This window comes from Pollachius pollachius, assembly GCF_949987615.1.
Source record: "Pollachius pollachius genome assembly, chromosome: 20".
NCBI lineage: Eukaryota > Metazoa > Chordata > Actinopteri > Gadiformes > Gadidae > Pollachius > Pollachius pollachius.
The window spans coordinates 12678950-12704999 of NC_136953.1; the positions used below are offsets into that span (position 1 = coordinate 12678950).

Here is a 26050-nt window from a genome sequence, read left to right on the forward strand (position 1 = left end):
TTATTGATGTATTTGCCCTTTTAATCTTGCTGAATTCTACAAGGCAAATCAATCAAGTTAAAACTTGGTTCCCCGGCTCCATTCGTCTTTGTAAGGAAATGTTCTCTTTTGTCTTTATTATTTTGTCAGAATGCACCAGAATGCTTAGTTTGATTGTGAAAATCACCAAAGAATCTTCGGGGAAAGGATGCCCCCAGACATCCCTACAGGGGGCTTGGTTTACAAACTTTTAGCCCCCCCTAAAATAAAATTCACCAGCCGCCGCTGCACAAAACAGAAAGCATAATAAGATACATGAATGACAAATACTTGAAAATTGTAACGTTCGAAAAGGAGTGGGAAGAAGTTTACACTAATTTAATCCATCCCTTCTCCGTAACTCATTGTAATTAAGCTTCCTTAGTCATAATAATACCTACTAACATTTTCATTTATTATTATTAATTATATATATATAGAGTATTTTTGACTGTATGAATAATGAGTTTGTATGATCCCTATACCCTGCATTGAAAATGGTCAGTATAGCTCTTTTCTGCAGAATAACCAGTGAATGTAATGTACTATTGTAATCATTGCGCCAAACCTCTACACAGTAACTTAAATAAGGGGAAACCAGTGAACAATAGAGGATGTGTAGTGATTTATGATCCAGAACCTGTTTAGCTTTATATAATACTGCAATGCTTCTTGACAACTTGGAGTGTATGTTTTATGTCAGATTTCCAGTTTAGTTTCTCATCAATTGTTACACCAAGGAATTTTATTTGACTAACTCGTTCAATGTACGCCATCAATCTGTATCTTTATTTAATTTGTTCTGCAGTTTTCAAATAACATAAATTTTGTTTTGCTCAAGTTTAACGATAATTTATTAATATCGAACCATAATTTTAATTTGCTTTTCTTAATTGATCACATTAAACTAATTTATCTAAATCACCTGGAAAATATATATTTGTATCGTCTGCAAACAAAACAAGTTTCAACACATTAGATACATTACATGTCATTTATGTAAAGAATAAAAAAAATATGGGCCCAACACTTACCCCTGGGGGACATTTCCAAACACAGGAATAATCACAAAGTGTTGCCTGTCACTCAAATAACTCCTCACCCAGTTGCCCACTATACCCTATACCCCTGATGCGTAACATTCCAGTTTTTTTATTAATGTCATGATTTATTGTGTCAAATGCTTTTTTTTTGTCTATGAATATCCCTGATTGTTTTTGGTCTATAGAATTTGTGATTTCAACTGAATCTAATAAAGCCATTGATGTAGATCTATTTGGAAGGAACAGTCTGCCTCACCTTTTTCTTGTTAGGGGCTGGGGCTGAAAATGAGTTTGGAAACATGTTTCAAGTTCTTTCATGGGCATGCCAACCCACAATGAAGTGTATTAGTTTGTTACCGAAGTACTTTTAGTTGGAAAAGCGGCATTATAGTCCTCCCCAGCAGATTAAGGCCCTTTTGAAGAGCCAACAATATAGCTGCCTCAGTTGCAAGTTGTTATGGAGTAAAGCATCCTAATATTTTCAAGTAGAATATGGTTTCAACTAAGGCACTAATGGAGAGGTAGGGCAAAATGCTTGTTTGACACAAGTAATCACATCAGTCCACCCTATTCACAATCAATTTGATGGACAAGCATGAACCAGTTTACAATAAAGTGCTTTATTGACAATCATCCCATGAGCCAAGAAATGTGGAATTTGCACAAACAAAGGAGGCCGGCCATTTTGTAGACGACACTTCCAGCAGCACTGCAGTGACCTGAAGAAAGACTTGTCAGGATGGACCAATCACCAGCAGCGTTCATGCTGTCAATAACGAGCTAATCAGGGTTGTCAACCAATCAGTCATGAATGTTCAGACTGGGGCGGTAATAAGTCATCATGTGCTTCATTGATAGTTTTGTTACAGTGACATCTCAACATACCTTATAGTAAAAAGAACCCACAGGAACCGCAGAAATCCTGGAGAACAAATGTGTATCTCCCAAGTACCCTAAAGAAAAAAAAATATTGCAGAAAAACCTTTGTAAGTTTAGTTTAAGTTATTCACGTTTAAAGTACATTTGGCACCATGATCAGGTCACATGACACCTGTCATTTGCACAACTAGACCCTCCCACAGGATTTCAAGAGGCCACCTTACACCTGGACACAGGGTTCTCAGTGCCGTCAAGGGCCAACAGGGAGGTTAGGGACACTAGATTGCACATGTTCAACAGTAAGGGTATTTCATTCCTCATTTAATTTCTCAAATGGTTGAAGCACTGTCAAATGCACAAACCTTTCTTTCATGGAACGGCATCAGCACCGTCCCCACACCCTAGGTTGGCCCATGGCGTGTGAAGATATTGTTGAGGTGACCACCCCCTAACAGTCTAACAACTGCGGGAAACAAGGGCCCGTTAGAGATGACGTGTATCGCAGTAAACCAGCTGTTTAGTCAGTCGTTATGGAGGATCAGAGTGTGTTCCAATCAGTCATGAATCTTCAGACTGGGGCAGTAAAATGCAACATCATTCTATGGAGCCATGGAGTGTTTTGGATATAAACGTCAACATACCATGATGATCCAGATCTGGGTTTGAGGACAGCGTCGCAGATCAACACTGAACCAGTCTAGCTTAGAGGAACCCTAGAGAGAAAATATAGCAACTCTTTACAGGTCATTTAAGTTGTCCATGTGCAATGTACATTTAGCATCATGATCAGGTGTTTTTTTCAGTCATATGCACAACTAGACCCTCCCACGGGATTCCAAGAGGTCACCTTACACCTGGATACAGGGTTCTCAGTGCCGTCAAGGGCCAACAGGGAGGTTAGAGGCACTAGATTGCACATGTTAGACTGTCTGCTTACGTTCATCAGCTCATTTCTCAAATGGTTGAAACACTTTTCAAATGCACAAACCTGCGTTCATGGAAAGACGTCAGCACCGTCCCGACACCCTGGTAAAGGCCCATGGCAGCCATTTTAGAAAAATCTGCCATGGCCACTGGATTGAGACAGTGTGTGACGTTGTGTTTAAGGTGGCCGCCCCAAACGTCCAAAGTCAAATATCTGAAGGAAACAAAGGCCCTTTAGTGATCACGTTTATCAGAGTAAACCAGCTGCTTAATGTCATTATGGAGGATCAGAGTGTGTACCAATCAGTCATCAATCTTCAGACTGGGGCGGTAAAATGCAACATCATTCTATGGAGCCACGGAGTGTTTAATGGTAGGAACGTCAACATACCATGATGATCCAGATCTGGGTTTGAGGACTCCAGTGTGGCAGATCACTGGACCAGTCTAGCTCCGAGGAACCCTAGAGAGAAGAAAAGAAGCTTAACTTAATACAGCACAAAGTCTGACGCACGACTTCCAGGTCTAGAGACACCATGCAACCAGTTGCAACCACAACAGGCCGTCCCCTTGCTGCCTTGGCACCAGTGGGTTCACCTTCCCAGGCGCTGGCGTTGACCCAAGGCGTAAGACATGTGTGGGTGTCATTATTAGGGCTGTAAAAATACACCAACTCACGACTCGGTTTGTATCACGATTTCTGACCCATGGTTTAATACATCCCACATTTTTTTAAATTTAAAAAGCATTTTATTTAAACACTTTTAACAATCATTGTTAAATGATTTAATATCAAATAATTTGGAACACTGAACAGATTTGAACATAAAGAATACTATTAAAGTATAGCAAAATGAATGAATAAATAACCAAAGATTGCAGTTGGAGGATGCTTGCAGGTAGGCAAAAACCCTCCACTAGTTTTGTGGTTTACGCATTTGTAGTCAACTATTCATAATAGTCATTTGAATAGTTTGGTAGCACTAACCAGCGTTCCCGCTAGAAAAAACGGTGCTGGTCAAAGTGACCTGCATAGGTTTCGTTTTCGGTCAAATATCCTATTATCGCTTCATATTAGGCTATGTAGCTTAAATAATGACATATTCAGGCCGTATAGAATGCAACATGTTTAATATCCTAACTTTCAAATAGATGGTAAAAAAAACATGAACGTCTGATTCACAATAACGAGGCATAGCGTGTTACGAGTAGCGTATGTATGTGCGCGAGAATGGCTGTGTGTTTGTCATCAGCGAGTGGGTAGACAAGCGAAGAGAACCAGCGGTAGCGTGTGTCAGTCTAGTGAAGATTCGAACGAGTCCAGTTGTGTATAAGAATAAAAGTACCCAGCCTGTCAATAATTGGTGGCCGCTTCATTCCGACCTATAAGCAGACTTACGGCTTATCTGACATTTTGACCAGAGAGAGATACAATTTTGTCTGACATTAAATTTTTCTATTACCAGACAAGGGAAACCCTGGCACTAACAGCTCATATCACGCGGCTGGATCTGGACTGGAAGAATAATGGGAGTTAGAAAGGGCGTGTCGCACTTCTGCCTTCTCACACCGCGAGACAGGTTTGTGGCTTTGAGTGTCGCGATCTCGGTTTCGATACGCATTTTGTTACAGCCCTAGTCATTATGCATTCAAATTAGCCATTAACCAATGCAAAAATGCGGCACCACCCAGTCTTTTCACACCCACCTTGGTTGGAGTAGAAATCGTTTCTGAACACCACCACGACACCTAAAGCAAAATGAGATTGGTTGAGGCTTTGACAGAAATGGTCCTAAAAACCCAGCAGATTAGCTTGGCCCGAATCAGGTTAGGTTTCTCATCAGTAATTCAGACGAACGAGATTCTAATTTATGATCATCATTTCAAGCAAAATATAAAAAATAAATCCTCACCTTCAAATGTTGGAGGTTTTTCAAACTAGGACAATCTCACCACACCAACAATTCCCATGTCTGTTGGCATAAATAGACATAAGCAACTTTCCAATATAGACAACACTCAATATGGGGTCTGAAGTTTCTCAGTAAGTTTGTATAGTTTCACATCGGTTCAAAGTGAGCTAGGTTTATCGTCAAAGAAACAACACGGTGGAGCAAGTGTACAAGAATTAAGATCATGTGGGACTCGCCTCAACAATGGCCTCCATTGTACAAACTGGCCGAAGTCCAGGTTTGTGGCGCTAGTTCCCATTTCCACCTGCAGGGAGAAGTTGTCGTTAGCTACACGTCTAGAAACCGTAGTTTAAGATGAAAAAGTCCCATCAAGGTTGGTCAGATTAAAAGATGGCATCAATGTAAATCAGCCATATGCTTGTCTATTGGATAATCATCACTTCAACCCCTCGTTATAGTCAGTTAGTGAAAAACTGAACACTCACCAGTCAACTACGCAGCCATCATCCTTTTTCTGTCCATACTGTCTGAGAAAAATGAGATTTTAAAATCACGTCAAGTCTAACTGAACAGAGTTGAGCTCCATTGGGTTACTCAGAATCTGGTAAAGAAGTTTCTTCAAAGTATGACTCGGTAAAAAAATTGAAGATCATCATAGTAGCGTGGACATGGTCAAATACTAGCCAACTCCAATGTCTTAATTACCTCGGATTTTAGCCTTCATTGCTCCACCTATGTAGAGAAAACAGTGTTAAACATATTCTCAAAAATACATTTAGATCTCAAGCATACATTTTGCTACTCAGAATATTTTACGTTTTCCACAAAATATTCAGTGAGAGAGTTCAATAGCATCACGGCAGCAGTCAAGCTAGGTTGCATGGACGACCACTTCCAAGCCCACTTAACCCATTAAAAAATTCAATATACCTTTGTAGTGAGCAGTAAGGCAGTGTTCCTCTTCCACCTGAGAACCTAAAACAGAATAAACACATTAACGCGTTGCAGACTCCATTGGTTCTGACACAGCCCAACACGTGCTAGGCCGATGGAATCCCACGTTTTTCTTCGTCAGGTTTATGTAAAGAACTGAGCGGCGAGTGTCTCCATTCAGAATAAATATGGTGCATTCACAGTCATTCAGAACAGGTCTGTGAAAGTTATCATCACTTGGAGACAGCGCCAATAGCAGCGACAGCGTTACACAACGCTATAATTCAGTAGATTACACACGAGCATGCCAAGAAAATAACCTGACAAAACCACAACGCCGATTTTGAAATATTAAACATGATTGCAGCGGTCACCGGTTAATGTCTGGATGTTATATCAAACACTAAATTTACTTTCATCTCCGTTATAAGGCGAACCAACTTGCCAATTTCGTCTTGATCACCAACAAACATGCAAGTGATCGCGTTTAACAGTTAACCAGCTGCTTAGTCTGTCATAATGGCGGATCAGAGTGTGTAACATTCAGTCATGAATCTTCAGAATGGGGCGGTAAAATGCAACATCATTCTATGGAGCCATGGAGTGTTTTGTGATATGAACGCCAACATACCAAGATGACCCAGATCTGGGTTTGAGGACGCCAGTCACAGGACAAGTCTAAGTCCTAGGAAAGAAACAGACAAAATGCAGGAACTCTTTAGAGGCCATTAAAGTTGTTCATACGTAAAGCACATTTGACATCATGATCAGGTTTTTTCTCAAGTCATTTGCGCAACTAGACCCTCCCACGGGATTCCAAGAGGTCACCTTACACCTGGATACAGGGTTCTCAGTGCCGTCAAGTGCCAACAGGGAGGTTAGGGACGCTAGATTGCACATTTGACGGTTTTTTTGACAAGATCATTCATCATTTCACTTCTTAAGTGGTTGAAGCACTGTCAAATGCACAAACCTGCGTTAATGGAACAGAGTCAGCACACCTTAGTGAAGGCCCATGGCAGACATTTAAGACACATCTGCCATGGCCACGGGATGGAGGCAGCGTGTGACGTTAAGGTTAACGTGACCACCCCGAACGTCCACATGACTAGAATCTGGTGGAAACAAAGGCCCGTTAGAGATAACGTGTATCAAAGTAAACCAGCTGCATAGGCTGTCATTATGGAGGATCAGAGTGTGTACCAATCAGTCATGAATCTTCAGACTGGGGCGGTAAAATGCAACATCATTCTATGGAGCCATGGAGTGTTTTGTGATATGAACGGCAACATACCATGATGACCCAGATCTGGGTTTGAGGACGCCAGTTTGGCAGATCACTGGACCAGTCTAGCTCCGAGGAACCCTAGAGAAAAAAAAAGCAAAACCTTAATAAGGCACTTCACGTCTTCTGCATGACACCCAGTTCTAAAGAGACACCATGCAGCCAGTTGCAACCACAACAGGCCGTCCCCTTGCTGCCTTGGCACCAGTGGGTTCACCTTCCCAGGCGCTGGCGTTGACCCAAGGCGTAAGACATGTGTGGGTGTCATCATTAATGAAACTAAATGCATTCAAATTACAGCCATTAACAACTGCATACATGCAGCACAGGGCTCAAGACTGAGGCCAAATGGTCGCATCTTGCGACCAAAATTTGAGAGTGCGACTGAATTTTACATCTGGTCGCGCATGTGCGTCCAGTAAATTTGCCCTTTTTTATTTTAACACGTTAAACGTGGAAGGGACCTGTCAATAAATCCGATATCTGTAGCAGGCCAATGAGCATGAGAAGGACAGGGAACGGCCACCGTTAGTGGCTAATGTGAGGAAGGGGAGGGTCCTAGAGAACGCGCCTAAACATCCGAGAAGGAGAATTCAATACCCGCTACGTGCGTTCGAACAATGAGCAAGCCAACTATTGACTCGTTCTTCCGACCTGCGGCTAGTGTGTGCCAATGCCAGTCAGCGTCCTGCACGGGGTCTTAATTTGCAAGTCCTTGTTCGCCCGAACCCGCAATACTTAAAACCGCAATCGGACCCTGGTTCCGACAGCTGCGCGAATTACATTCTGCACCCGACCTGCTATAAATTGATAAGACGCCCGACCTGCAACCGAAGGAAAATTAGAAGCATTAGATGGAACGCCGGGGAATTACACTATCTGGTGTTTGGCGTGGTGCTTAACATTGCTGTGCAAAAAAGCACATCATCCACGTGTGACGGTTTTAGTTCCCTCCTCCGCTCCTGAAAAACATATCCAGCACCGGATTAGTCTCGCTCGCAACCGCAAAACTTGCGGTTTTCAGGCGTCCGACCGACCCGCACCCGTGTCCGACACAGTACATTATTTTTTCACCCGGGAGGCGTTGGTCACGCCTGCTAATGCATTGTAGACGGAGAGGCGAGCGGGCAGAGGAGGAGGCGCAGCGTCCTGTCAAGCGGCACGACGAGTGGGCGCACACACTCATGTGCACTGTCGCTCCCGTGCTCGTCAAATGCATGCACGCGCACGTGGAAAGAGTTGGCCTACATGAGAATCACAATTAAATCTGACACTGAATTTCAAACAGCAAATTGTAATTTCTGCATCTTTCATCTCAATATTCATTAGTAGGCTAATACAATGAAAATGTATAGAAATGTGAACATTTGGTTGGCATGTTGATTTACCGTGTGTGCCCCTAAAATTTCTGGTTGCGCCGATGTATTGGACGAACATCGGTAACGGCCGACATTTGCATTGCTGACTGCCATCGGAAAATGAGATGACATTCACCAATGTTTACATGCTTCCTCTTGAAATGTCACTAGAACATGTCTTACAAACTGCATATCGCGGATCTTTCTCCGAGACAGTGAAATACTCCCACACGGCCAACATTTTCTTTCACTTTTATTTGGAAACAGACCACACGTGCAAGCGGGGGCTTTTTTTCCCCTTCTGTCGTATCACTCCGCAAGCGTCCTCGGTTGCCAAGTGACGTCAACGTCTTTGGCGGACTATTGCTCAACTGATCAACACTACGAATGCTGGTAACAAATAAATTGTACAAAGACACTGAAGTTATTTCTTTGGCCATAGTTTCCATATGCTAAAGACGTGTCTAGTTCAGCATCATGCAGGCTGTGTTCAGTAAAATAAATAGCGATCCGTTTTCGTCGCATGTAGGCTTATGTGCTTAAGCCCACGTCGAAATAAAGTTGAAATAATGGCGCAGTTGTTGAAATAAACTGCTTGATTTCATATGAAGCATAAAAGCCTCTCCCTGTGTCATTGTGTGTGCCTGTATACGAGGTACGTTTCTGCGTGCGTGCGTGGGGGTTAGGGTTTGTTTCCCTTGCACAAAAGGTGGAATAATTAACAACAAAACATCGGTATCGGCTATTGGTCAAATTGTTATTTTAAACATCGGTATCTGCCCAGAATTTCACAATCGGTGCATCCCTAGTTGCGCCCCTAAAATTTTCAGTTAGGTGCCACAGTGCTCCTATTGAAAAAAGTTTGACTGGAGCCCTGCAGCAACACCCAGTCTTTTCACACCCACCTTGGTCGGAGTAGAAGTAGTCTCTGAACACCACCGCCATGACACCTAAAGCAAAATGAGATGGGTTGAGGCTTTGACAGAAATGGTCTCAAAAACCCAGCCGAATAGCTAGGCCCGAATCAGGTTAGGTTCCTCATCAGTAATTCAGACGAACGAGATTCTAATTTATGATCATCATTTCAAGCAGACTATGAAAATTATTACAAAAATGAATCCTCACCTTCAGATGTTGGCGGATTTTCCAACTAGGGCGATCTCGCCACACCAACAACTCCCATGTCTGTTGGCAGAAATAGACATTAGCAACTTTCCAATATAGTCAACACTCAACATGGGATCTGAAGTTTCTCAGTAAGTTTGTATAGTTTCACATCGGTTCAAAGTGAGCTAGGTTTATCGTCAAAGAAACAACACGGTGGAGCAAGTGTACAAGCATTAAGATCATGTGGGACTCGCCTCAACAATGGCTTCCATTGGACAAACTGGCCGAAGTCCAGGTTTGTGGCGCTAGTTCCCATTTCCACCTGCAGGGAGAACTTGTCGTTAGCTACACGTCTAGAAACCGTAGTTTAAGATGAAAAAGTCCCATCAAGGTTGGTCAGATTTAAAGCTGGCATCATTATGAATCAGCCATATGCTTGTCTATTGGATAATCATCACTTCAACCCCTCATTATATTCAGTTAGTGAAAAACTGAACACTCAGTCAACTATGCAGCCATTATTTTTTTTCTGTCCATACTGTCGGAGAAAAATGAGATTTTAAATCTCGTCAAGTCTAATGAAACAGTTGAGCTCCATTGGGTTACTCAGAATCTGATAAAGAAGTTTCTTCAAAGTATGACTCGGTAAAAGCGTTGAAGATCATCATTGTAGCGTGGACATGGTCAAATACTAGCCAACTCCCATTGCTTTATTACCTTGGATTAAGCCTGCATTGTCCAACCTATGTAGAGAAAAGCAACAGTATTAAACATTATATTCTAAAAGCGCATTTGGATGTCAAGCATATACTTCGCTACTCAGAATATTTTACGTTTTCCACAAAATATTCAGTGAGAGAGTTCAATAGCATCACGGTAGCATTCAAAGTAGGTTGCATGGACGGCCAATTTCATGCCCACTTAACCCGTTAAAAAATTCAATATACCTTTGTAGTCGACAGGTAGGCAGTGTTCCGCTTCCATCTGAGAACCTAAACAGAATAAACAAATTAACGCGTTGCAGACTCCAATGCTTCTGCTTCAATCTACACAGCCCAACACGTGCTAGGCCGATGGAATCCCACGTGTCCTGGGCAGGTTATGCAAAGAACTGAGCGGCGAGTGTCTCCATTCAGAATAAATATGGTGCATTCACAGTCATTCAGAACAGGTCTGTGAAAGTTATCATCACTTGGAGACAGCGCCAATAGAAGCGACCGTGTTAGACGACGCTATACCGTGTTAGACGACGCTATAAGATTACGAACAAGCATGCTACGAAATAACAAGAAACAAAACCACAACGCAGATTTTGAAATATTATACAGGATTGCATCGGTCACCGGTTAAAGTCTGTTGATGTTATATTAAGCATTGTAAATTGAGTTATATCTCCGTTATAAGGTGACTCAACTTACCAACGCCGTCATAAAGTTAGACTGAACTACAACCTCTGCTGGTTCTATAATATGTCCATGCTGGTGCCTGATAAGCTACTTCTTCTTCATTTAGTTACTGGTGGTCTACAGGCGTTTCGGCGTTCTGCTGCCACCTACGGTTCATTCAGAGAATACTTTTTTTTTTGCTAAACAAAAAACGTCTGTGGCATTTCTGCCACAATCTGGATACTATGAAAGTGTCTCCTTGTAACTTTGATAAAAAAAGATAAATGGCCATTTTAATTTCAAAGGGAAAACCTCTTATGTTGGAGATCAACTTGATAGGGTGACACCGAAATAAAACCTGTTTCTATTTGTCAACCGAATTTACCGTCCCATCCTACATCTCACATTTCGTAAATGCAAATAGGCGTTATTTTGTATAAAGCCTTACAGCTTTAAACTTGTTTTATATTTGGTCTCGTATAGGGTCTTGGCCTCCAAATTTTCATTTGGTGAGAAAGGCATGGATAATGTCTCTTGATAGTGAAAGTGGACTAGGGCAATTAATTTAATGTATAGAAAAAAAAAAATCTATATTTCCATATTTGACATTAACCTCGTTACTTGTATGAACCGAGACGATGAATCGAAACACTTAATTTCTCTTAATGTTTAAACATTAACTTTGTACTCAGCAGTCACCCATCCTGGCATGTTTTTCCTGCAATATTTTTAGGATCCATGACCCTTAACTTCACTTTCAGCAAACTTTTGTCTTCCTCTGTACTGAAAAGCTAATTTACCCTGTGCGTTTGTTGCATTTAGACTACATCCGCACTCTTTATACAGTACGCCCAAGGAGTAAGCATTTTTAGAAGCCATCTATTTAGCTACCTCCGTTGCAATCTGTTTGATAACATGTAATTTGTAAATTAAATAGTTACAAATAAGGTACTGAAGGAGGACAAAATGCTGCATACCATGAGAAGCAATCACATCAGTCCCCCTTATTCACAATCAGTTTGATAGACAAGCATAAACCGGTTTCAAGTTGTTTTATTGAAAATCACTCCATGAGCCCAACAATGGAAGTTGCAGACATGAAGGAGGTCGGCCATATTGTAGACGACACTTCCAGCAGCACTGCAGTGACCTGAAGAGGACAGACTTATGTTAGACTGGACCGATAACCAGCAGCGTTCCATGCTGGCAATAACAAGCGAATCAGGGTTGTAAACCAATCAGTCATGAATGTTCAGACTGGGGCGGTAATAATAAGTCATCATGTGCTTCATTGATAGTTTAGTTACAGTGACACCTCAACATACCTTACAGTTAGAAGCACCAACAAGAAGCACAGACCACCTGGAAAGAACAAACGCATTAGTGATCACGTTTATCGCAGTAAACCAGCAGCTTAGACAGTCATTATGGAGGATCAGAGTGTGTACCAATCAGTCATGAATCTTCAGACTGGGGCGGTAAAATGCAACATCATTTTATAGAGCCACGGAGTGTTTTGTGATATGAACGTCAACCTACCATGATGATCCAGATCTGGGTTTGAGGACTCCAGTGTGGCAGATGGACACTGGACCAGTCTTGCTCCTAGGAAAAGACAATTTAGGAAGCCTTTAGAGGCCATTGAAGTGGCAAAGGCGCAAAGTCCCTTTGGCATCATGATCAGATTTATTTTTCAGTCATATGCACAACTAGCTCACAACTAGATTCCAATGTCATGTGCTATTGATAGTTTTGTTAGTGACATCAACATACCTTATAGTAAAAAGCACCCACAGGAACCAAAGAAATCCTGGAGAACAAATGTATCTCCCAAGTACCCTAAAGAAAGAAAATATTGCAGAAAAACCTTTGTAAGTTTAGTTTAAGTTATTCACGTTTAAAGTACATTTGGCAACATGATCAGGTCAGAGACAACGTCATTTGCACAACTAGACCCTCCCACGGGATTCCAAGAGGTCACCTTACACCTGGATACAGGGTTCTCAGTGCCATCAAGGGCCAACAGGGAGGACTGCTTCCTAGATTGCACATCTTTGAGGAGATCGCATCATTTCATTTCTCAAATGGTTGAAGCACAGTCAAATGCAAACCTTTGTTCATGGAAAGACGTCAGTACCATCCCCACACCCTAGTGGAGGCCCGTGGCGTGTGAAGATATGGTTAACGCCCCCGAACGTCCACCATCTGGGGGAAACAAAAGGCCCGTTAGTGATCATGTTTATCGCAGTAATCCAGCAGCTTAGTCAGTCATTATGGAGGATCAGAGTGTGTACCAATCAGTCATGAATCTTCAGACTGGGGCGGTAAAATACAACATCATTCTATAGAGCCACAGAGTTTTTTTCCGATATGAACGTCAACATACCATGATGATCCAGATCTGGTTTTAAGGACACCAGTGCAGCAGATGAACACTGGAGCAGTCTAGGAACCCTAGAACGAAAAAAGTAGCAAAACCTTAATAAAGCCCGTCACGTCTGCATGACCCAGGTTTATAGGGACGCCCTTCAGACGGTTGCAACCGCAACAGGCCGTCCCCTTGCTGCCTTGGCACCAGTGGGTTCACCTTCTCAGGTTCTGGTGTTGACCCAAGGCGTAAGACATGTGCGGGTGTCATCATTAAGGAGACTAATTGCATTAAAATTAGAGCCATTAAGCAACACAGTCTTCTCACACCCACCTTGGTCTGAGTAGAAGTAGGCTCTGAACACCACCGCCATGACACCTAAAGCAAAATGAGATGGTTAGGCTTTGACAGAAACGGTCCCATTAATTCAGCAGATTAGCTAGGCCAGTCAGGTTAGGTTTCTCATCAGTAATTCAGACGAACGAGATTCTAATTTATGATCATCATTTCAAGCCGACTATGATATATACTTTTTTTTACAAATACGAATCCTCACCTTTAATTGAGTGGTTTTTCCAACTAGGACGATCTCACCACAACAACAACTCCCGTGTCTGTTGGCAGAAATAGACATAAGCAACTTTCCAATATAGTCCCATTCATATCGAATCTGAAGTTTCTCAGCAATTTGGTTTAGTTTCACATCGGTTCAAAGTGAGCTAGGTTTATCGTCATTGAAACACGGTAAAGTAAGTTGACCAGCATTAAGATCTTGAGGGACTCACCTCAACAATGTCCTCCTTTGGACAAACTGCCCGAAGTCGAGGATTGTGGAGCTATTTCACATTCCCACCTGCAGAGAGAACTTGTTAGCCACACTTCTAGAAACTGTAGTTTAAGATGAAACCGTCTCCTTGAGGTTTGTCAGATTAAAAGTTGGCATCAGTAAAAATCAGCCATATGCTTGTCTATTGGATAATCATCACTTCACCCCATCCTTTTATTCAGTGAGTAAAAACCTGAACACTCACCATTCTAGGCAGCCATCATCCTTGTTCTGTCCATACAGTCTGTGAGAAAAAGGGGATTTTAAATCTCGTCAAGTCTTATTGAACTGAGATGGGCTCCGTTGGGTTACTCAGAATCTGGTAAAGAAGTTTCTTCAAAGTTGGATTCGGCAAGAGAGAGTTCAAAGATCATCATTGTAGCGTGGACATGGGCAAATACCATCAAACTCCAATGGCTCTAATACCTTCGAATTGGGCCGCATTGTCCAACCTATGTAGAGAAATCAACAGTACTCAACATTATATACTCAAAGTCCATTTAGACCTCAAGCACATACTTCGCTACTCAGAATATTTTACGTTTTCCACAAAATATTCAGTGAGAGAGTTCAATAACATCAAGGTAGCAGTCAAACTAGGTTGCATGGACGTCTACTTTCCAGCCCACTTAACCCCTTAATAACTTCCATTTACCTTTGTAGTTGGCCGTGAGGCAGTGTTCTGCTTCCATCTGAGAAGAAAAACAGAAACGTATTAACTGCAGTCTACACTGCACAACACGTGCTAGGCGTTTTGTGCAGGTTTATGTAAAGAACTGAGCAGCGAGTGTCTCCATTCAGAATAAATATGGTGCATTCACAGTCATTCAGAACAGGTCTGTGAAAGTTATCATCATTATAAGAGACACTGAAGATGGCCGCAGCAGTGACACCCAAGCTCGGGTTAAAATTTGCCGATACTCCCATCAAAAATATCACGCGTTAAATGTAGGACACTGGTTACAAAACGCATACGATTAATGTTCTGTGGAAAACGATCACATTTAGCCCGTCGATGGCCATGGATGGTTACGTGTTGTGTGAAATATCCACCATTGGTAGTGCTTATTGGACAAGTACGCTCTAACAGAAGAAAGCCGTACTACAATGCAAGTACTACTGACTTCAAAGGTACAACAAAGACTAAACCAAAGATGACTTGAATATCTAACCCTATTAAAAATAAATGGTCTTTGCTTGACTACGATCTTACCTTAACGGAAGGGTTTGCAGGAGTGGAAAGAGCAATGGCGGCATCAGACCTTTATACCTCCCTCTTCCCAGCCCCGCCCTCCTCTTTGCTTCTTCTTCCTTTTCTTTTATTGGTAGCCTAGACACCTCATACGGGGTATTATTGCCTCCTACTGTTTATCAAGAGAAGGCACATTTGGCATTTCGAGTAAAGAGATTAGAAATATATACTTTTTTCATATGGTCATATGCCCCAGCCAGAGTGGTAGATATAACAGAGTGGCGACACTTCCATTGGACTCCGTTGTAGCGCCTACTTCCGGGGTATGGAGCCTCGAATAGTTCCAAACAACCATTTTACGGCGTAGGAGATCATTCATTTCCATTGCTGGCCGCCGAGTAACTTCTGAGGTAAATTGATTAAATAGCTACCTCTTTTGAATTATCAACTGTCTATATTGTATCAGAGGCCCTTTATGATGCATATACTGATATTTATTTGTATATGCACAGCGTAATTATATGTATATTTGTCTTGGTAGACGACCGTTTGCCTGCTAGTTTGTTAGCTCAACTTCGCCATCTGTGAAGGTATCTCCAGGGGTAAATTGATTAAATAGCTACCTCTTTTGAAATTTCAGCTGTCTATATTGTATCAGGACCTTTTATGAGGAATATTCTGATATTTATTTGTATATGCACAGCGTAATTATATATATTTTTATCTTGGTAGACGACCGATTGCCTGCTGGTTTGTTAGCTCGACTTCGCCGTGTGATGGTATCTACACCAACAATTACAAAGTTCAGTAGTGAATCTAACTTTTAGTTAGTTAGTTATTTATGTTGGATTGCTAGGATAATTTAGGTTGATTTAAGGACGGGTTTTATGATGCGATAGCTAGTAGAAAAAACAGTGTGTTTGTTTAACTATATCGTGGAAAGGGTGATGTTCAGCACATGAAGCCCTACAGATGCCGCCGCTTCAACAATGCTGATTATGATGGGCAGTCAATTTAACCTGTATGGCTTTTTCGTTTTAACTTCTTGTTGACTGAATTGTTTCTCTTTCTTAGTGCCAAATTGATTAACCATGGTATGACCATTTATCTATAAAATGTTAGTTGTAACCAATGAATCATGACACCATTGAAGATCACAGAGCGGGTAACAACTGTTCCTCAACCACTTATGCCCCGACTTTTGAGAATAGGTTAGTTCATGACCAAACGAGGATCCTCCCTCCTAAACCCATTTTGAATTTGCTCAGGGCTATTATCAGTATTGTAATTGCATAAAGTATAGTATATTTGCAACGTTATATGTTAATGGTTTGCCCTAAGTATATAGTGTTCCCTGCTGTGTCCATTGTTGAATCTGTTCACACAATCGCAATCACTTGTTCTTGTTGTCACACTAATTGTTTAATAAAAAAATACAATTTCATTCATCCAAACGTAATGAGTTGTTATTCTTTAATATATTTGATACTTTGTGTGGCTTATATCTTTAAATGATCATGGTAGAACATCTTGAATACTTTGATTTAAAAACAGATGTAAGGTAAAAGTTAAGGTTAGGCCAGTACGCTAACACGAACGTGAAGCTTTCCCCCCAAAACTTAAAAACGTATCTAATAGCTTTCAGTTGTCCACCTACCACTCTAAAACAGACATTTACAAATATGCAATAATGCAATAATGCAGTAAAAAAATAATAACAGTCAGACAAATACTTGTATGTGTTTTTTCATTCATATTTACCATTCAATATTGAAATCTCTGCTGTCGTCCCATAGAATAACATTGAAAGCGCGGCGTGTTTGGAACTATTGAGGCTTACATGAACCACGTGACCACCCTGTCGGCGAGATCATAGCGTGTCGCAACTCTCTCTCTCTATAGCTCTGGCCCCAGCTAAAGAAGGCTCATTTGACGTTCTAGCATCCAGCTTTGTTGGCCTAAAGTAGCCTACTGAAAGAGCCTTTATTTTATCTGATTGATTTTGTCCCAGGAGAGATTTTGTGGAGAATGTGTTAGCTCCAATTAGCCAATTTCTGCTAATACCTTAAACATGACTTTGCTGATTTGTAAATTCTACATGACACTTTGTTTGACTGTTTCTGATCCCCCACATACTTCCCACATACCATTCAGATGTTTCACTACTAAATGTATCTCCACTCCTATACAGTGTCCCAATCTCAATCTAATGTACACCTTCCTCCGTCATGTACCTGGTACGTCTTCTCCCATCTATTTTCTCCTGGATTGGATATAAATGTTGTTCCCTTTTCACTTATGACCACTCAATACATACAACATGGATGAAAACCAACCTTTATTTAAAAGAATACAATCAATATTCCTGACAGATATACAGTATTATTCACACATGCACATATCAACAAAACATTCCCCGCCGTCTCAATGTAGTTGCGGTCACTCATCCCAGCGTTGCGCTGTCGTCATGCCTGCCGCTGCCGTCCGCCACCATTGACCGCGGTGCATCTTGGGTAGTGTAGTCCCCACTGCTGGCGTCTTCCCCCAGTGAGGGGTGGTTGACCTGCTGGTCCAAAGACCTGCTAGTCAGACCCCTAGAGAGCCAACGGATGAACGTGTCAGTTCCAGTAAAGTCTTCCTTAAATACATTTGTTGAAATTAGGCTACTCAGTGTAAGGCTCTGTATCAGGTCTCTGTTAAATCTTATAGCACATCTCGATTTCAAGGTCTCTAAGTGCGCTGACCTTGAGTGCGCTGAAAGGCATCACACAAATTATAGACATGATTGTTATTATTCATATTAGGAGTCTTTAAGTGGGACGAATGAGGCAGCCGGACCGGTAGGCTGAGACGGAAACGTAGCAAGGACTTAGACCTAGGCTGGTGGTCAGTGGTGGTGTGACTGGTGGTCAGCCATGAACCTGGCCGCGCCAAAGAGAGGGGGCTTCGGGTGGGTTTGCCGGTCCGGTTGACTCCTGATTCCTAGTCGTGAACACAGAATACAATTGAATAGAGTAATGACGCATAGACCTTGTGTGTGAAGTCACTGCTTCACTGTAACCACTATCTGTGTGAATGTGTTGGAACATAATGAAAAGGCAGATGACATGTATCTAATATAACTGATTATATCAATGGAATGAGACACAGCCATACACATATCAACATAAAACGAGAAAACTTTCCAACTTCCAAGAAAATAACACTACAGCACTAGACGGCTCTTGGGCAGGTTTATGTCAAGAACCGAGCGGTAAGTGTCTCCATTCAGAATATATATAGTGTATTCACTGTCAGTACCTTGACATAACCTTGTTCAAACTTTCAAGAGAATAACAGTACAGCACTAGATGAATGCAGGCCTAACCTGGTAAACTGAAGTGACATCCAGTTCCCAAGACTGGCCAGTAGGCGTCGCTGTTATGTCCTCGAGTTGGTGCATCGAGGTTTGACTGGCGGTGGGCCTGTCGGAGGGCGGCAGGTACCCACTGCCACTGCCAGACAGATCGGGAATAATGAAGCGTGGATAAACTAATTGTCGAGGGCAGAGAAAGTAAGAGTGAAATGGAGAGGTTTCACCTGGCTCAATCGTTTCAATTAATTGTTTCACACCGCATTTTATGTCAATTAATCATTCATCCTCCAATCCTATCATGTTAAATATTCTACACATCAGCCTATTAACTGGTGAATTAACTTGAATAGTTAAATAAATACCGGGTGTCTTGCACCTTATCAGAATACTTCACACTTTTTCCAACTCACCATCATAGATTTGATACCAGAGTACGCAAAATATCGTCAAATAACCCAAATCCATCTTTCAGATCCAATATTTTGCGGTTCGTAGTTAGCTTAAAATTAAATATTTTGGTTTTATCTTGTGCAGTATTATTAGTTAAACTTTACCCTTGTTTGCATCTCTACCCAACACCCAGTAAATAACACCTACGTTTTTCTTTGAAAATAAAACCGGTATGATGGATTCTTATTGGTTGAAATCTCGCGTTCTGCTGCAAGCGTCATGGCAACGATGACATACGTTTCCAAAAACAAAACTCAGACGTTTGCATAAATAAGTATTTACTTTATCACGGAAATGGTTCAGTATAAAATTATTCTACATCCAGTGAGACTTTGATTAGAATCCAAAAAGTAAAATCTTTCATGTAACACAAAAACATACACATATGAAAGTACACAAGTGTGACAGTTTGACAGATTCAAGATTGAACAAAATATACGACGGATGACAAATTGATAGGTGCAAAAAACAAAAACGAATCACATAGATGTACGCAGCTTGACCATCGTTCTGTGCCTTCATGTCCCCTATATGAGGTTTGCTAGGTTCTTTCAAATATTTCCGTTGCTTTGAAGAACATATTCAAGGGTAACAATCAAAAGACTAGTCAGGAAGGAGCAATACTTTATACAATTCTACACCTTTATCACACTCTGAGGTTAAGCTGCGCAGAATCTGAGCTATTTAAAAAGGCACTGGAGGGGCCTTTGTAGATAGCCCCAATCCATTACTCATTACGTCAGTGATAGCGATCAAATCGAGCGATTAATGATCAATTGGAATAAAGGACATGGCCTTATTCCATGTCCTTTATTCCGTGTTCCAGCGTGAAGTCCACAGAACACATTTTCCATCCCAGTCGTCGGTTACACATCAACCACCGGGTGGTGTCATCGTGCTCAGCCAATAACCTTTAGTTTTGAGTTTGTTGGCCTTTTTTAAAGTAATCAACAGACCACTGATAAATAAATCAATAATGTGTGCTCACGAGGGTTTCACGGGAGGTCTGCAAGTCCTGGACTATGATATAAATTAAACAAACACCCTCCTCCAACAAATCCTGTCCAGAATTAACCAAAGATTGGTTTCCATTTATTACCTTCCCACCCGACACCTGCCGTCAGTGGTAGAACTACAACGAGGTATGAGAAAGACAAAACTAGCACATCGGTTTGGGAGGCAGGAAGCAAAGTCCCCACCGCCCATATAAGGGTCAGCAAGCGTGGGAACACAACGATATTTCTCCCTTATGACAGCCATCACAGATTTGTCCCTCGGCCCGGTAACCCGTTCCGCGTGACAGTGCTTAGTTTAAGGAATGTGTGGAGAGGTCGGAACCAGTGGCAAAGTCGGCTTCGGTAACCGCTGATGGATTCATTCATTCATTCATCCCCCTCTGATTAAAAGTCTGATTCATTTAAAAAAAAGCAAACAGGCAGTGTTTCGTTGTTGTTGTTGTTGTTGTTGTTGTTGTGGTCATTGTCTGAGCGCAACTATTTGAACTCGGCCAAAATAATGCTTCTCTGGTATTTCTTTGACGTGGTGGTGGTGGTGGTGGTGGTGGGGGGGGAGGAGGTGACAGGGGTGAGCGTGACGCTGTACAGGTTGGTGATGAACGCCTCCCAGCCGCGGCGGAACGCCCGGTCCAGCGCCTAGCAACAGAGAGAGAGAGAGAGAGAGCCGGGGGGGGGAACAGTTAGCGACATTGCACCTCCAGGTCCACGTGTACACAGGACAACACTGTCAGCGTCCGCCTCTTTGGTTAAAGAGTAACTCAAACCCGCAGTGGGGCTGTGCCAATTAGTGTCATGGAATCCAAGTTTGTGATTGGTACAAATTGTTTCCAGGTGTTGATGGCACACTTAAAATCTAATCTAAACAGATCGCCTCCGACATCACGTCTGTTGTACCAACAACATGTAAACTTTGTTGGCAAGACGTCTTCCTATTTTCTAGCCATTGAGTTGGGTTGCTGTGGTGGGCAGGCTATGGCTTAAATTATCAGATGTTCATGTGTTGTTGGTTCCATCCCTTGTGCTTGCGCGCGAGCTAAGCTACATTGAAGTGTTTGGACACGCGTGTGACACAAACACGTCTACTCCAACACGTTCTAAAGAGAGAAGGGAACTCAAACACTGCGACATCTTCACATCTCTTAACCTAGAAGATAAATCAAAAAAGCTAGAAAAAAAACGATCTCCCGATAGCGTGACTTCCGCTGTGTGATTTCATTGGCCGTTAAGGAGTTAAGCTTCAGAGGAATGTTGGCAGGGAGGGGGAGTTTGATTGGTTAACAGGAGTGGAGTGTTTACGGTGTGGGTTTAGTAGGTGGAGGCTGTGGCGATAGACTCCGCTCAGCTGATAGGGGACAGCAGGTGGAATGCCACCTGGGAACACGTGACACTAGACTGGCTGATAAGAAGCAGGGTGAACTCGAGGGCACGTTTGTGTCCCACTGGAATTACTTTTCAGTTACTTCCCATGATGCATTAGGTGTAGGTGGTACAGTGGACGGCCTTTTGTGGTTATTTATTGTTTTTCCATTTTGTTCGTGTTACCGCACCATAGTTACCGCCCATAAAGAACGACATAAACTCCATTTGTGATGGTTAGTGTGATCTTCACACAGAAATGCAAATAAAAGGGAACTTTTGACACGAAATCATATAACCTGGTTAAGGTTACAAGAAATTATTGTTTCATTTTCTAACGCACAACCTTAAAGGAGCGACAATCCTATCTACGTATCCAATGTGCTGGCGATGACATGGACAGATACACAATGTACTTTGACCTCCTGTTATTAGAATTCTATAAATGTCTCCATGGCAACTAATTGCGGAACTTCTCAACCGGGAAATGTGGAACTGTGGCGATAGTATTGTACCTTTCATCATGCCCCAACTGTCACACAAACTGTGATATGCAAATTATGGCATCTCAGTGGTTTGAGCTCTGAACCAGACATCGTGATGGTCACATAAGCGTTGTGCTTGTTGTTGATTAGGGGTAGGACTTTTTCTGCTTGTATGTACAAGAATATAGGGTGGCAATATTGTGACAAAATTTAATTTGAGTCCAAATCAAGAATCGAAAGACATAAAACGTACATGGAAACACAACTTCCTTTTGCGGTGTTTGTGTGTGGGAAGGTAGTAGCTAGCCAAAACATTTCCCAGAGGTCAAAATCTGTCCATCTCTCCCTCCCTCCCCCCTCCCCTCCATCCCTCACCTTGCGGCAGTTCTTCACGGTGTTCCTCTTCAACGTTTTCACCCCCTCCTCCTGCTCCCTCCGCAGCCTCCTCTCCTCCTCTCCTTCCTCCTCCCTCCCTCTCTTCTTGTCTCTGATCAGCACCTGGTCGTCTGCGTCTCCCGTGGCTGTGAAATGAATCAGCGCTCCCATTGGCTCGTGCTCTTCCGTCACCCTGACCTCCACCGAGGGAGGGGGTCCCGCCGTCAACTGGGGCTCCGGGGGGTCGCCCCCCCGGAGCCCCGACGGGGCCTCTCTAGGTTTCCTCCTGCAGCTCCTCCTGCTCCATCTGCTCCCGGGGCCGCCGCGGCCGACCTTGACGCGCAGGAGCGTCTCTCCGTCGTCGCCGTCGGTTACGCCGTCGTTGGCGTCAAACCCCTCGCCTCCCGGGTCCGCAGGGCCGGGACCCGCGCCGCCCACCGCCGCCGCCCCGCAGGTCTGTGGGCCGCCATCCCACCGGCCCTGCTCCCGCTCCTTCCCCACCCACGCCGACGCGTCCCCGGGCCCCTCGGGCCCCCCGGGCCCCTCGGGCCCCTCGGGCTCCTCGGGCTCGAACATGCGTCCGTAGAAGCCGCCCGGAGTGTCGAGGAACTTGACGATCCGCAAGGAGCTCCGGGTGGATCTTTTCTTAGAGCCGATAGTCATGGCGTCCCCGCTTTGTGTTTTTGACCGGGCTGGTTTTTATTTTTGGTTTATCACTGGTTACTCTTGAGGGTTTCTGGAAGCTGGGGGGGGAATGAGAGATAAAGAGATGGGAGAGGTTAGTCTGAATGTCGTTACTTAATCCTGGAAGATGGGATCAGTGTTTTGTTTTGGTTCAGTTAAAGACTGTCTGCCATAGCACAGCCTGTAGTCTTTTGGTCAAGTCCTTTATTTTTCTACGTCTTCGAATTATGAGCTGATCAAGAGAAAACGTATGCTTTTTAGAGATTTGACCTCCAATCGAAATGTTTAAAATGCCTGAGATGCTCTTATATGTCTCGCGAAACAGAGCCATAGATAAAAGAGCGAAACAGAAAATGACACACACAAAAACAAAGATTGAGACTTTGCCCCTTAAGATATCCCATGGACCGTCCCAAACATAACAAACAAATATTAATGACATTTATGTTGACCAAGTCAATGACGGTCAGTGCAAAGGTCAGAGAGCAGTTTAAAAACATCCTATGAGATGCATGGTAAGGATAATGATATACAAATCGCTTTGTTGGTCGAGAGAAGTCCTTCTGAACATATCAAGCCCCTGATAAGGACCATGGCCCTAGTCTCGCTGTTAGCTCAGATGCGATGCTTATGTAAATCTGGACAAGGTTAAAGGCCAGTGGAGTTTTGAGTAAACAGCCAGCCTCAACAAAAAACCTGATAACACAAAGAGAACATGGAACAACTCAACTGCCGATCTTGTCTGATCTCAACCTTGTGTGATTTGTAGTGTATTACGAGAGAATGTCGTGCTACCTATATGTTTCAAAGCTTAGGTAGTAAATTAATTGCTGTTGAATAAACTCGGTTAGTAAATGGTCTGAAAATATGTGGTTGCTCAGAGTTTTACCTCTTCCAAGCTCCACTGGTGTGTTAATGTTTAATAGCACGAGGTGGAAGACCCGGTGAACACAAACTCAAACTAATTGACGAGTTTGTCCATCCACAGATGACTGATAAACTAAGTAAACAGAGTAGAAACACATTCCTATTGTCATGACTGTGGACTAAGAGCGATTCACCAGAAGATCCAAAACGGTGACAGCTTAAGCTAAATGATATAATAAATATTTATAATCGTTATTAACTTTGTTTCTAATGTTACACTGTTATTAGAAACAGCTAAGCTGGAGGACATTGTAAGATAAGTACTATATAAATATATTGTTAACCCATCTCCATAGCCAACTTTGAGAGAAAAAGTTGTCAAAGTTGTACACATTCACAGTGGTGAAAAATGTGGTGCCATTTAACCTCTCTGAGTCAGTGCAAGACCTCAACAATAAAAAGTAACAAATTAAAGGACATGAAATTAAAAGAAAAATAATAATACACAAATACACAAAAAGTACACAATATGAAAGAACAACAGGACGCAGTTTACCTTCTCTTGTCTGCTTCAGCTCTCCAGTGCTTGTGAGGCAGGTCCTCTCTTGTCGTGTGCTTCAGTCTCTCTGGTCGCGCAGTCCTGTGAGCAGAAGGATACTCTCCTCTCTCGACCATTGCCTCGACCTGCACAGCGACACAGCCTCGTCATCCAGGCACACAGCGTCACACACACAGCCCAACGCACCCACACACTCTCACTCGCTCTTCCTCCGCCCCCTCCACATACACACACACACTCATCAGCTATGACATCAGCAAACAGTGCCAGATATAGTGTTCGGTGAATCAGTGTGTCTTAAAGCGCACGCGCACACACACACACACACACACACACACAAACCCGTCCTTACCTACTGTGGTGTTTTAAAGCACCCTGCCCTAGGACACATTTTTAAGGACAGAAGGCAAAGCGAGTCAGGGACGTGTGATGTTATGTGAGAACCTTTCATACGGGGACTGCTCACAGTGATATCACGTCTGATAATCTGAACATCTGAAGTAACCGGTAAACCATTCACTACATTTCAAGGTTCTTTTTTTCACTCTTTCCAGCCCTAAATGTCTGAGATCTGTTTGAAGATGTGTTCACCCTAGCCGTGTTTGTGTTCCTACCAGGGAATCCGGTTAATGTTTAATGGTGGTCTGAGAGTAATGTCCTGAAGTCATGTTTAAAGTTAATGTTTGGAGGGTAATTAGGAGTGTAACAATAAGGGAAACAACCGTGTGCAGCGGAAACAAGCACATTTTTTAATTGTTGAAAAACAAAACTATTAACCAATGCTAGCATTATAGCACCAATATATATTGGGGGTCACTTAGTATCTGTCAGTCATGATATTATAATCTAGGACTAGGTTACACGTCCAATATTGTTTTGGCTTCCAATATTGCAAATGTGACGCGGTTTGCTCTCAGAAAACAAATCTCTTGGATAAAGTCTTTCAACAGGCTTGGTGTGTGTGTGTGTGGTTGTGCGCAGCTTGCCTCACTTTGGCCACAACCATTTAAATAAAAGCTGATACAATCCCTTGTGTGGTTCCATTATAGGCTTTTCACAAGCATGCGGCATTCAACACCTTACCTCTGTTGATTGTTGGATTTGAATTCGGGTGGGAGTGTGTGTGTGTGTGTGTGTGTGTGTGTGTGTGTGTGTGTGTGTGTGTGTGTGTGTGTGTGTGTGTGTGTGTGTGTGTGTGTGTGTTGTGAAATTGCCTAACACTGACACTTTCTACTAGAATAATCGCTTTCCCTAAAGTCCTTTGGTGGCACCCAGTTTCCAGACAGGCCCATTCATAAATCCGGATACACTCAAACATGCAAGCACACATGCAAACACCCATTCACTGCAAACACTAATCCAAACATTCAGGCATGAACATATGAATATCCTCCTCCTTCCTTCGAGGCTCCTTCCTCGAGACAACGGTGAACAAGCACCTGACAACATCGTAGGTGTTACAGCCGGCAGCAGACCACACTTACCTCCCTCAGGTGTCAAACTCGCCCGACCTTCTCTGTCTGAACAAGGTAAAGGGTCTCATTATACAGTTCTGAGCATGTGTGCGTGCGTGTGTTTAGGTGTGTGTGTGTGTCTGTCTGAATCATCCCAGCATCAAACACGGCAGGGTGGTGTATCTGCGCACACCTCAACTTGGTTATTACTCACCTGC

The 26050-nt window shown here is 42.7% G+C and overlaps 2 protein-coding genes and 1 long non-coding RNA gene across 5 annotated transcripts; all 3 read right to left on the reverse strand.

The window, feature by feature from the left end:
* Nucleotides 1–1666: 1666 nt before the first annotated feature.
* On the reverse strand, nucleotides 1667–10955 carry LOC307091202 (uncharacterized protein). 2 transcript variants are annotated; one of them, XR_013812715.1, is made up of 21 exons: nucleotides 10879–10955; nucleotides 10408–10452; nucleotides 10178–10203; nucleotides 9715–9782; nucleotides 9479–9538; nucleotides 9259–9303; nucleotides 7005–7076; nucleotides 6684–6825; nucleotides 6342–6395; nucleotides 5708–5752; nucleotides 5483–5509; nucleotides 5263–5304; nucleotides 5014–5081; nucleotides 4778–4837; nucleotides 4572–4613; nucleotides 3256–3327; nucleotides 2929–3078; nucleotides 2582–2653; nucleotides 2303–2403; nucleotides 1947–2014; nucleotides 1667–1780 (listed from the first exon to the last, which is right to left on the reverse strand). XR_013812715.1 is itself a non-coding variant. In XM_079758126.1 (21 exons), exons 4-11 carry the CDS (start codon nucleotides 9730–9732, stop codon nucleotides 5498–5500), a joined length of 420 nt encoding a protein of 139 aa, XP_079614252.1. In that variant the 5' UTR covers nucleotides 9733–9782; nucleotides 10178–10203; nucleotides 10408–10452; nucleotides 10879–10955; the 3' UTR covers nucleotides 1667–1780; nucleotides 1947–2014; nucleotides 2303–2403; nucleotides 2582–2653; nucleotides 2929–3078; nucleotides 3256–3327; nucleotides 4572–4613; nucleotides 4778–4837; nucleotides 5014–5081; nucleotides 5263–5304; nucleotides 5483–5497. The 2 variants fall into 2 exon arrangements, 1 of the variants encoding a protein (XP_079614252.1); XM_079758126.1 differs by having other exon boundaries at nucleotides 6712–6825.
* A 927-nt stretch (nucleotides 10956–11882) lies between these two features.
* On the reverse strand, nucleotides 11883–15270 carry LOC307091482. 2 transcript variants are annotated; one of them, XR_013812739.1, is made up of 13 exons: nucleotides 15253–15270; nucleotides 14695–14731; nucleotides 14466–14491; nucleotides 14245–14283; nucleotides 13999–14066; nucleotides 13770–13827; nucleotides 13547–13591; nucleotides 13232–13299; nucleotides 12957–13050; nucleotides 12619–12684; nucleotides 12385–12450; nucleotides 12171–12207; nucleotides 11883–11995 (listed from the first exon to the last, which is right to left on the reverse strand). It is a non-coding gene; the product is annotated as an uncharacterized lncRNA (long non-coding RNA). The 2 variants fall into 2 exon arrangements; XR_013812740.1 differs by having other exon boundaries at nucleotides 14245–14491; nucleotides 15253–15263.
* A 4096-nt stretch (nucleotides 15271–19366) lies between these two features.
* On the reverse strand, nucleotides 19367–24773 carry LOC307091502 (uncharacterized protein). The gene is made up of 3 exons (XM_079758501.1): nucleotides 24376–24773; nucleotides 22269–23011; nucleotides 19367–20688 (listed from the first exon to the last, which is right to left on the reverse strand). The coding sequence occupies exons 2-3, from the start codon at nucleotides 22929–22931 to the stop codon at nucleotides 20530–20532; spliced, it is 822 nt and encodes a 273-aa protein (XP_079614627.1). The 5' UTR covers nucleotides 22932–23011; nucleotides 24376–24773; the 3' UTR covers nucleotides 19367–20529.
* Between the last annotated feature and the right edge of the window lie 1277 nt (nucleotides 24774–26050).